Source organism: Oreochromis niloticus, linkage group LG3 (assembly GCF_001858045.2).
Source record: "Oreochromis niloticus isolate F11D_XX linkage group LG3, O_niloticus_UMD_NMBU, whole genome shotgun sequence".
Lineage (NCBI taxonomy): Eukaryota > Metazoa > Chordata > Actinopteri > Cichliformes > Cichlidae > Oreochromis > Oreochromis niloticus.
The window spans coordinates 21,544,393-21,556,398 of NC_031967.2; the positions used below are offsets into that span (position 1 = coordinate 21,544,393).

Sequence of the window (12,006 nt, forward strand, 5' to 3'; positions counted from 1 at the left end):
AAATTAATTAATTCTCCTTAGATAAATTTTTTCCAAAGATTCTTTCTTTTGTTATCAATAGTTCTCATCATGCTGATTGATGTCCAAGGGGTCGCCTTTCCCATAAGTTTGATTCTAATTCCTACCGCGGTGATGTTAAATTGGGGTGAAACGTCATCATAACAGCTTTGACTGGCAGCTGCAGTCACGGAGAAACTTGCGTATCTCTGTTCGGCAATAGCAGATAGAGCGTAGGCTCTGAGAGGAGGGCCAGCGTTTATGTTACGAAAACACGACCGACTGTTTTAACCTGACAGCCTGAGGCGTTCTTCAGAAAACTGGGCTACCCGACAGAAGGACCTGAGGCCCCGCTGCACTTTTTCAGTAAGTTAAACATGTTTGTAAGCTAATCCGTAACTACCGTCCTTAGCTAGCTAAGATGAGCACTCGGATGTCGGGGAAACTTGTTTTGTAAAGTTCATTTAGCTAACCCGTGCAGGTGAATGAATTTACCGGGACTAAAGAAATCAAGAGAAATGCCCCGGGCTGCTCAGCCACTAATTAATGTTACTGTACTTTTATTACAAGTATTATACTGTAAAAGCAACAGGCTGCACCCTGCTGCAGCTCCTGTGCAGAACTGATTATTAAATATGTGCAAGCAAAAGCATGTTTTCAGTCTCTTGCCACATCTGTAAAGACAGTAACACCAAATTTAAAAAAAAATGCTTGTACTTCAGTAACTCCTCATTAATCAGTAACTATGGATTAAACTGTAGAACTGAAAAAATGTAAGAGAAGAACTTCAGATCCTGGGTGTGTGAGGACAGAGAAGGATCAGCTTTATTTCAGATTTGAGATAAACTTTATATTTGTGTTTGTGATGGTTCTGTTCTCTTTGTGATTACAGGAGCTGCCCTCAGATTCAGACCTCAGCACCACCCAGTGACAGCAGACAGATCATCCAACATGTTCACATGTTAACTGCAAAATGAACTGATGAAAACAGTGCAAAGGTTAAAGTACCACACGTGCTGTCAGTGAAAGCTGCAGCTGTTTTATTGATAGAGTTAAAGACAAAAGGTCAAAAGGATTAATCACCCATGTAACTGTGTCACTATATATCAGCATTAACAGGACCTCAGTTTGGTGTTTCAGAGAGCTGCTGATCTCAGACCTGCACAGCTTCCGTTTTAAACACTTGATGTACTCAGCTGCATGAAGAGCACATTTGACACAATTAAGTAAAACCTGATGAAGGTCAAGGTCGTCACTCGTATGTTGAACTACAAACTTGTGATCTGGAATTCTTTCACAGTTTTTTCCAGATAGTGTGTTATTTACCATAAAGTAATTCAGTGTTATTCATACCAGAGTAACCAGAGAGGATCATATATTTTTAAATATACTTTCAAATATATAACTTTCTACAGGACTGAATATAATATCTTTATGTAAAAGTCTGGAGCCTCTGGGGAGTATCCGAGTATTTATAACATTACACAAATCAAAGATCTCCATCACAGTGTTCATGAAATGCTGGGTTTATCCATCTCCTGGATCGGGCCTATGGAGGAGTGCTGAAGATTTCCCTGTGAGGAAGCTGCTGGTGAAGATCATGAGGTCCTCCTTGATCAATTCCATGGGCTTCAGTCTTTCTGAAATGAAACCTCTCTCAGTGGGTCAACAGAACTTCTGGCACATTAACAGTAACTCTGGGCCTCTGTGGAGTGTGCAGCTGATCTCATCACTGTCTAAAATGGATAACAAAACCTAATGAGTGCTGAATCATTCAGTAATACACACTATTAGAGTAACAGGTGTGTAGCATCGCTAACTAGCTAGCAACAAGCCCCCAACACATTGTGTATGCTAGCAGCTAATCTAGCAAACAAATTAACAACAGAGTGATTTTAGATTTTTTTAGAACTATAAGATGATAAGCTGTGTGTCTTTTTCATAACAGTGACATGGTTGTATTTACCTTAACTGAACGAGTCGTCAGTCATGGTAAACCCATCAGCAAATAAACTGGAGCAGCCGGGCTACGTAAAAAGTGTAGGGGTGTGTGTTTGCGGTCACGTCCAGCGGGTGTGTGGGCGGGAGCGTTACACAGTCGCTCCACCTCAAGTCACTACTGCGCAGACTCTGGCTCCAAAAATGCAAGATGGCAGCCTCCACAAGCGGGATATTTTGGCTTCATTTTTGCACAATGGGAGGAGGTGCTGTTGCGTCATCCATGTTTTCTACAGTCAATGGTGTGAATAGACTGCAGAGTTCTGGCCTGACAAGTTAGCTCTTCTGTGTTGTGGCATCTCCTTCGCCAGAGGTAGTTTGGTTTCCCTGATGTATTAGTGGGAACCCTGCCACTGCATGCTGTTCACAATTGTGTTGTAATCTGGGGTATAACTTGACATTGCAACTCTGAGTGAGTCTTGCAGATGTGCAACAAAGAGGTGTGTTCTGTGTTTGTTCTTGATAAAGTTCATGTCAGAAAAGGCTGATTCCCAAATATAGCTTGAACCAAATAGGCTGGCATCCTTGATATCTGCTGCACATACACTACTGTTCTTTTCTGTGTCAACAAGGCACAAAAAGTTTGGTTCATCCTGATAGGCTTTTGCAATTTTACAATTTCGATTTCCACATATCCAGCATCCAAGGTGAACATTGCACAGTTGCTCAGCAATGCATGTTGTGTCCACGTTTATGAAAGGATTGGAAATGAATGACACACATGACTCAAGCTGATCAAGGTCATAAAACCTGTTCTCAAACTCTCGCCCAAGTCTGTTAATGACTTGAGAATACTTTTCTGCAACTTTGTCACAAATCTCAGATGCAGAAGCATCATCTTTCAGCACCATCTGCACAGAGGGAAAATGCAGCACCTTTTTTCATCTGGGCTTTAAATGCATTTAAAGCACTTATAATGTCAGCAACAGTCTTACCTTTGCCTTGCAGCTCACAGTTTAAATGGTTCCATTTCCCAGTAATATCCATTAAAAATGCAAGATCAAGTGTGCACTCACTGTCCTCCAGTAGCAAGGTTTCTTCGCCTTTCGATTGCATGAACTCTTTGATCTCACCCAGAAGTGACAAAAAACGAAGCAAAATTCATCCCATGCTGAGCCGTGTATAGTAGCAGGTCACCATATTCAGCTGACAGCTCCTCCAATAGCACCTTTAATGTTCTGTGCTGTTTGGCCCTGAAGCAGATGCTGTTTATGACAAGCCCAAAGACGATCACCTTTGCACATAACGCCTGCTGGTGAATGATGCAGTGGTAATGCATAAAGTTTGGGAACTCTGTGTCACCTTTACAGTGAGCGATTAATCCTGTATGTCGGCCGATCATAGCAGGTACCCCGTCAGTAGTCACTGATACCAGCTTTTCCAACGTTACCTTTTTCTCCACGAAAAACTCTATAACTCGCGTTATAGATGTCAACTCCCCTCATATTTGTCTTTAGCGACAGTAGTAGTAGTCAGAAGTTGCTCTTTTGTGAAAAAAATCATCACAACCATCGAAATAAAGACCATGAGCTGTGCTGCACTGCTGCTGTCCACGGATTCGTCACACTGGATGCTAAACCACCTGCCAGATGCCAGTCCAGCTGATCGGCCAAGTTCCCAGACATAGTCCTTACTCTTCTAACCATTATAGTTGCCCTCATTTAGACATTGGAGAGTTGTGATTATATTCTCGTCTTTAAGCACAGTTTTTGCAATTATCATCATCGCTTCTTTCAAAACCTCCCTGTCTGAAAATTAATCAAGAAATGTGTGGGTCTGTTGGGTTTGGGGAGTTTTTCACTGGTCTTGTGAAAGACTGCTGTTCGCTCAAACCTGCCTTTAACTCGCTGGCTTTCTTTGCTCGTAGTGTGCTGCCCATTGGGTAGTCAGCATGAAAACTTGTGTGACATTCGGAAAGTCTCTCCACATTGTGCCACTTTGCCGTTGCCACAGTCGTTCCACAAACGAGACACAGGCATCAATCTTTCACAATGGTAAAAAGAACTCTTTCTCCCTTTCATTGTGAAAATGAGATGTTTTCTTTCTTTTTTCTACCATGTTTTCATCATCTCCTCACCTTTACTGCGCTGCTAGCTTGTCTCCACAGCAACCGTCGCTGTGGAGACAAGCTAGCACTGATCTAATATAGAACCTTTTTTTATATTTCTTTTAATTATTATTATCATTTTCAAATTTACACCAGTGCAAGTGTGATTTGGAAACTTGGCTTAACAATAACATTGCTGACAGCGCCATTCAACTTAACCGGCTAGCATGCTTTCAGACAGACAGACGTCTGGTAAGTCCGATAAGATAAGAAATTCTTTTGTAATGAACATGTTCACTGCGGCAAGAGGAGAAAGAAAAAACGAGTGCACAAGAATAGAATAAAATGGAACACAATAAAATTAAATAGAATACAATACAATGAAAATAGAATAAAGTAAAATAACATACCTATCAATACAAGTGACATACGTCGCGCAATGAATAAAAATAGTGTAGCATCATATAATGGGGGAATGAGACAAACAATCAATAACAAACAGATTAATAATAATACTGCACAATCTGAGTAAAAGACAAAGTTACATTAATATTAATCCTAAAAAGTCATCTACAGAGCAAGGAGGAGTTGTACACGATGCCATGCAAATTATTTGTGCCACTCCAAAAAAGAATTTCTGTCCACTATAAGACAGAGGAGCACATCACACCTGGAGACAGCATTTCTTGTTAGAAACAGTAACAGCATTGTAACGATAGAAACACTAATTAGTCAGATTACTAGTTACTGAAATGTTACTTTTAACACCATTATTAACACCACTGCATACAACCGTAGTCCATCCGACTCTCTTTAACACCAGATTATAAACGCTATAGCTGACCCTAAAGTAAAAAGTCAGTTTTAAAAATGCCAGGACTAGAAAGTACAGATATTAGTTAAATTAAAAAAAAAATAAAGGAAGTAAAACGCTGTCAGAAAAATAAATACTAATAATAATAGATAAAGCGCAGATACCTGAAAATTCTGCAGTAACTAAGTTTTGTACTTTGTTACTTCCCACCTCTGTGACTCAGTACTGTGATTTGTTCAGATGGTCAGATAAACATGCATAAAAAGAAATTGTTCTGTATCAAGGCAACAAACTGTTTAGTTTCTGTAATACCTGAGTGAAACATCTGCTCAAGTGGTCACACTCTTAATATGATCATTTTAATTGTTAACTGACACATTCAGTGAAATTTTAAATGTACTGTATTTTCGGCCCATAAGGCGCACTGGATTATAAGGCACATTAAGTGAAAAAAAACGGTCAGATAAGTCAAACTTTACTCAACTCATTCTTCTTGCTTCCTCCACTTCCGTACCATTGATTCATTATTGTTGAATTCTCTTGCAGCTGCTCTATTCCCGTGTTGTTGCAGTATATTAATGACTAACCTCGTATTGTGGATGGATTACCTCAGTTGTTCTGCTGACTGAAGTTTGTTCTGTTTAAAGCATCCTGCCATGCGACTGCATTTGTCCCTAACCATTGGGAACTCTCCCGTTAACTGTTATAGAGTGGAAAAAAGTTATCATTTATCCTCCAGCTTCACTGTGTTTATGTTATGCTAACATAGCTGTGTCGCTAGTAATCACGTAGCATATCGTTATATACCAGCTAGTCTAGGGTGACCAACCGTCCTCTTTTCCCCGGACATGTCCACTTTTCACGTTCTGTCCGGGGCGTCCGGGGGGATTTTCGAGATTGATAAAAATGTCTGGGTTTTCCCAGAGGACCCATGTGTGTGACGCCATCCCCGAACTGCTGCTTTGTGAGCGCTTGCTCTGTGCTCACAGACGCGACTGACAGCGCACATCAACTCACCTAATGATGTTTAAAAGATCCCAAAGTGCAAGTGCATCTTTTCAGATGAACTGCAAAAGAAATTTCCCTCGTACCGACCATAGCTGGACTGGCCATGGTGATTCTTCGTTTTTACGGCCGATGGTTTTGTTGTTGTTGTTGCTTTTGTAATGGTACAAACAATGAAAGGTGGTGAATTGGCCAGATGCTGGCCGATGTGTAAAAATAACTCAGTTATTTGGTGGTGTCTATGGCAGAGTTTCCACAGAGGCCAGCATGTAGATGAGGGAAAGGTGAGGCAGGAGGAGGAGAGACCCGAGGCGGCCACTGGTCCGAGTGTCAGGTGAACTGAATTTCAGGTAAGAAGTTATGACCTGCAGTCTATCTGGGTCAGATATAAACCAAGTTTAGGTGGAGTTTATTTTCGTTGTGCTGACTTTTTACAGTCAGTTACAATAACTCGTACTGCGTACTAGCTAGCATGACAGAGTTTCTATACAGCTGGGCGGGTACTATGATGTTACTGATAGTGATATGATATCAGTTTGTATATCTGGTGAGAGGGAAACATGAAGATGAAACCAGGAGATGTCCTTACTGAATCATCAGAGCTGAACAGGTGATGGAGAAACAGGTTTACCTTTAAGGTGGCATGAATGAGTTGAAGGGAAGTTATGAACTGTTTCTGAGAGACAAATGACACCAGGATCCTTTACTATGTAGCTGACAGCTGGTAACTGTGCAGGGGCGGGTCTAGCAAAGTGTTGCCAGGGGGCCAGGTAGGGCATTAACAGAGAAAGGTGGACACAAAGATATACTTTTCTTTCTTATTCTCATTTAAAATGTCCAGCTTTTAATAAATAATTATCTGAATCTTACAACCAAAGTTTTTATCTGATGTAAAATGTATAGAAATCATACATATACCAACAAGACACTGTACATAACTGTCACAACAGCGTTTGTTTTCATTCAAAGGCCTCGTGGCTTTTCCTATAATACCTGGTGGGCCGGTCTCTAGTCAAAATGCCCCGGTCAATTTTTTGTCCCAGTCCAGCCCTCATACCGACCCAGTACTGGTAATTTTTCTTATGCAGATGAGGCATTATTTCTGTAACATTATTTAATTCCAGAGGTTTTTAAGTTATTTTTTTTGCACTTGTTGACTAGTAAAAGCCTATATGACATATTTTATTTCACAATTCATTAACCACACAGAGAAGGCATCGTTTAAATATGTTAAATATGTTTCTTTAAACAAGTTCTTTATGAGTGAGCTAAGTGTCCTCTTTTTTGGAAATCAAAATATGCTAAGCTAGTCCAACTTCAGTAACCCTACAAATGTCACTGCTGTTTAGTTTTCTGTCTTCATTTATGTTGGAAGTGATAGCAGAGCTGTACATTTTAATTTTTTCAGATATCTCTCAGTCAGAACATGCTATATCATGTTTAAGTGGAAACTATCGAGCTAACTTCCTGCTAACTTCTAACTTAAATTTAATAAATTCTGTTTTCATGGATGCCTGGATGTTAAACTTAATTGTTACCTCTGGTAAAGCAGCAACGCTGATCATTTTATTAAGGATTAAAGAATTTAGACAGTTTTTAACTCTCAGTGATGCCGCAGTGTTCGTTTGACTTTGGGACCTGAAGCGGACCGAGTTTTGGACCCAGATTACTCCATGAGGCTCCTGACTATAGCAGCCGTAATGCTCCAACAATCCATCAAGCGGTGCGGCTTCGTAGCTTACCAAAGTCGTACTAAAACATTTTTTGACAGATTTTTGAGCGCCGTGTACCACATAAAATCGGTTCGAGGTCAGTAAACACAACCAGAATTCATACACATGGTGCACCGGATTATAAGGCGCACTGTCAATTTTTGAGAAAATTAAAGGATTTTAAGTGCACCTTATAGTGCAGAAAACACGGTAACATGACATTTAAACACAAGAAGGATATTATTTAGAGTATTATAGGAGATAACAGCAACAAAAGAAAACTGTTTCTTACCTTCAGCATATCCATAGATGACAGTAGTGAGCACTAAAATAATGAATAAAACCTCATCAGGTATTGTACCACTGGGAAATTCTAAATCAATATAAAATAAGGCTTTTGTTATTGAGTCAGTGCCATTCAAACAGTCAGACGTGTACTTACAGAAAAAGCCGGCCATGCAGAGCAAAGAGTGCCCCATCATCACATCCAGCCTGCTGCACTCTGATCCACTGATATTCTGAAAACAGTTTTAATTTACAGAAAAGGAGGAAGTTGTGTTTTAGTGAAATGTAAGCAAAGCAATCCTCATTTAGTGGCACCATTAGCTAATAGTTAAACTATAGACAGTGTGTATGAGGAGGTATTTTAATTTTTTTTCTTTCTTTTTTTTATACAATGCTCTCTATTCTATACATACATTAGTCTTACAGTTAATTCAGGGCAAGGAGTTGATGAATATTTCAAAACTGATGAAAATGGCCAGGAATAATTGTTAGGTAAAAGACATGAGCAAAGAGAAGTTAATCTTTAGCAATATGGACATTTTGAGATGAATATGTTGCTGCACGTCTGCCTTTTGAAAGTCAAAATTCTTGTTTCAGTCTCTTGCAAGAACATCTAATATTGCCAGAAACTGAATGTGCTGCAATTGAGGCAATTGTAATGCCTTAATTTTTTTAATATTTGTGTGCAGCTTGGTGTTTTTGAGTATTCAATAACCAGACCTTTGACTTTTGTTTATTTTATAAAGGATTACATAAGTGAACAAAAAAACCAAAGTTTTGCTAAACTGAAAAAGGGACTCTGTTGTACTCATTCCTTTTAAATTTATTAAATTTAAACTTATTCCCATGGGAGACATGAATGAAAACTTTAAATTGTAGTTACAAAATATTTTTTAATTTAATTATTAAACATTTTACTGTTCTTTTAGTCAAAAGTTACATGTCAAATGTAATCAAAATACTGGCGTTCTTGATAACTTTCAGCTTTTAAGTTCATCAATTTAAAAAACTCAAGGCAATCGTTTGCCTCAGTTTTTGTTTTGTTTTTTTAGCTCTGCTAACTTCTTTGAATTTACAGTGTGGTTTTAACCCCAATAGGTTGATTCTGTTCATTGGGGAAAATGTTTTGCCACTCATCCAAGTGACTTGGCACCCAGAATCAATTTTGGGGGTTTTCTTAACCTAGATGATTGAGCATGCATGAAGACAGTGTGGTTTTAAGTTTGGTTGAGACCCAAACACAGGAAATGACTCCGTGTGTTGTTGAACTAAAACTAAAGATCTGCATCTTTAAAAAGAAAAAAAGTAACTAAGAGGGCAAATACATTCATAGTTAAATTTATTATCCATTAGTACATCAAAACAAATAATTCATTTTTTTTGTCTTCATTTGGCATGTACAAGTATGTGTAAATGCACACTGAATTTCACGTGTGATTACATGTAAACACAAAAGGAAAAACTAACAGATGATGTGAAACACTTACTGAAACACTGTAATATGATATATGTAATAATGATGTTTGTGTTGAGCACTACATCCTACCAATCCAAATTATCTGATTCTGTCAAGAGTAAGTTCAAAAAGCAGAACTAAATGTAGCTCAGGACTTGGTATAAAACAAAGGTGACCTTTATGATAAAGCTGATTGCTTCAGCCACAATGGTGAGAAATAAAGAAAAGGGAATTACAGAAAAATGATAACAGGAACAAAAAGACTTCCCTTGGGCATAACAATTTCTTCTGTGTAATCTCTATTGGGTTTACTACTTGCACCCAAAAGTGTGCGTGTATCTATATACGCAAACACAAGACGAACACTCAAACTCCATGCAGCAAGTGCCCAGGCAAGGTGGTGGCATTGAACTCAGGACCTTGTTGCTGTGAGGTAACAGTACTAACCACCGCTCTCCCAGTTTTTTAATAATTATTCATTTAAAACTTTTGAAAACTCACGTTGCCACAGTACCTTTAAAATTTGAATGCATAATAAATACAGCAAACACCAGATAGATAGATAGATAGATCCAATTTATATATACACACACATATACATAAGAAACCATTTAAACTTTCATGGTTGCAGAAAAATATTCAGTAACTTTGTGAGTACTTGCTTGTTACTTTTCTTGTAGCCTCAAAGATTTCGACCTCTCTCTACTCTGTTTAGGTAGAGATGCTGACATCATGTGGACAAACACTAACAGTGCTGGTTTGTGCTTTACAAATGCTTTTAGCCTAGCAAACCATATAAATAATAAAATAATAATAATGTTTTAATATTTCTGTGTGTAAATCTCTTTGTACTTTCTATAAACATCAGTTTGGATTTTAATGTGTAAAAGAAGCACTCATCAGGAGATATCAATTACACTCAATGCTCTGATGGGCAGTGTATTCTGTACTCAGTGGCCATATTGTTATTATCTACTTGTTAAACTGTTCACACTAATAACTAATCAGCCACTTGCATTGCAGCAATCATTTAGGTATGCAGATATGGCACTCATACATTTCTAGTATCTAAACAAGCTAATTGACAAAACTGTCTCAATAATAATGTACATGCAGTAGAAAAGACCGTTCACTGTTGCTTATATAATAGTACAATTAACTTTAAGGTAAGATAACATGATCACATACATTTATAACATGACTCCACAAAGGTTTAGCTGAGAAGTCAGCCACTGGATTCTCAGCAAAACATGATCATAAAGTTGTAGCTCACATAGCCCTTTTTATTACCCTGCGTTGTTATTTCTTAAGAGTGGGAATACTCATTGCCTGGAAGGACCCCAAGTTGACCACAGAGTAAAAGAAATATAAGTCTAAGAAACAGAAAACTAAAACTTGAAAAGAACTGAAGAAGCTTCTCAGATGAGAACAGAAACATCTTCAAGTATCTTAAAGAAGTCCAGTCACTTTTCTTTCCAGGCTCCTTAGATAAACAGAGAATTAAAACAAACATCAAAACTTTTAATCAGCAAATGGCAGCATGAAAAATTAAAGAGACTTAAGATAACGGAAAAGGAATTTAAATATTTGAACATTAAAGGATTTTGGCAACTAGACGGAGGAAAAAAACTTTCTGAACAACCGGGCGACAGTTTGGAAAATCAGTAGAGAGACGGTTAAGACTTTAGACAGCTGAGGAACAAATTTGTAACTGAGCACAAGATGAGTGACTCTGAACAGACGAAACAAATCAGCCACTAAACAGGAGAAAATCAAGTGCAGCACAGTGGCTCTCTGAGGTCATTGCAGTATCTTGTGATGCATGTCTGTCAATATGAGTTATTCAAACAGTGATGCTAATAGAGCCTGTAACAGAATTTACTTTGGCTTGTACAATAAATAATGTAGGTTGCAAAGAATGAATGAATATATTTTTTTTTATCTTTTATTTGTTTGGTGTTTAACTGTTTTTGCCATCTCAATATAGATGATGATTTAATAAAGATTAAAAGAATAAAAGAAAAAATATATACAGCTATACGTATAGTCAGATTTTAAAAAATTTAAAACCAATGTATTATTTTCATACAACTTCACAATTGTGTGCTACTTTATGTTAGTCTATCAAAGAAAATATCAATAAAAACATTTAAGTTTATGGTTGTAAGGAGACAAACTGTGTTAAAGTTCAAGTCGTTTGAATACTTTTCAAGGCACTGTATATATAGTTTAAATTCTTAAAATTAGCCATACTTTGCTTTGATTACTGCTTTGCACACTCTTGCCATTCTCTCCATGAGCTTAATGAAGTAGTCACCTCAAATGGTTTTCCAACAGTCTTGAGGGAGTTCCCAGAGATGCTGAGATGCTTTTGCTTTCACTCTGTGTTCCATCTCACGCCAAACATTCTCGATTGGGTTTAGGTCAGGTGACCGTAGAGGCCATCTGACGCAGCACTCCATCATTCTCCTTCTTATTAAAATAGCCCTTACACAGCCTGTAGGTGTGTTTAAGGTCACTGTCCTCAAACACATCTTTCTCAAACTGGCTCACATGGGGACCACGCCAGGAAAGGAAAACCAAGAATGCTGCTCTGCTGCTGAAGATAAACCACTACTGAGGAAAAGCAACAAGCAGAAGAGATTTGTTTGGGCAAAGAAACAGAAGGGATGGACATTAGACCACTGGAAAT

At 38.2% G+C, this 12,006-nt stretch overlaps 1 protein-coding gene across 1 annotated transcript in view; it reads right to left on the bottom strand.

Annotated features, from left to right (window-relative positions):
• LOC102078640 (uncharacterized) overlaps window positions 1-12,006 on the bottom strand; it is a 32,645-nt gene that overhangs the window by 15,163 nt on the left and 5,476 nt on the right. The window contains exons 5-6 of the mRNA XM_025904725.1: window positions 8,016-8,091; window positions 7,866-7,898 (exon numbers count right to left, since the gene is read on the bottom strand). Coding sequence (XP_025760510.1) covers window positions 7,866-7,898; window positions 8,016-8,091 — 109 coding nt within the window. The remainder of the gene's footprint in view (window positions 1-7,865; window positions 7,899-8,015; window positions 8,092-12,006) is intronic.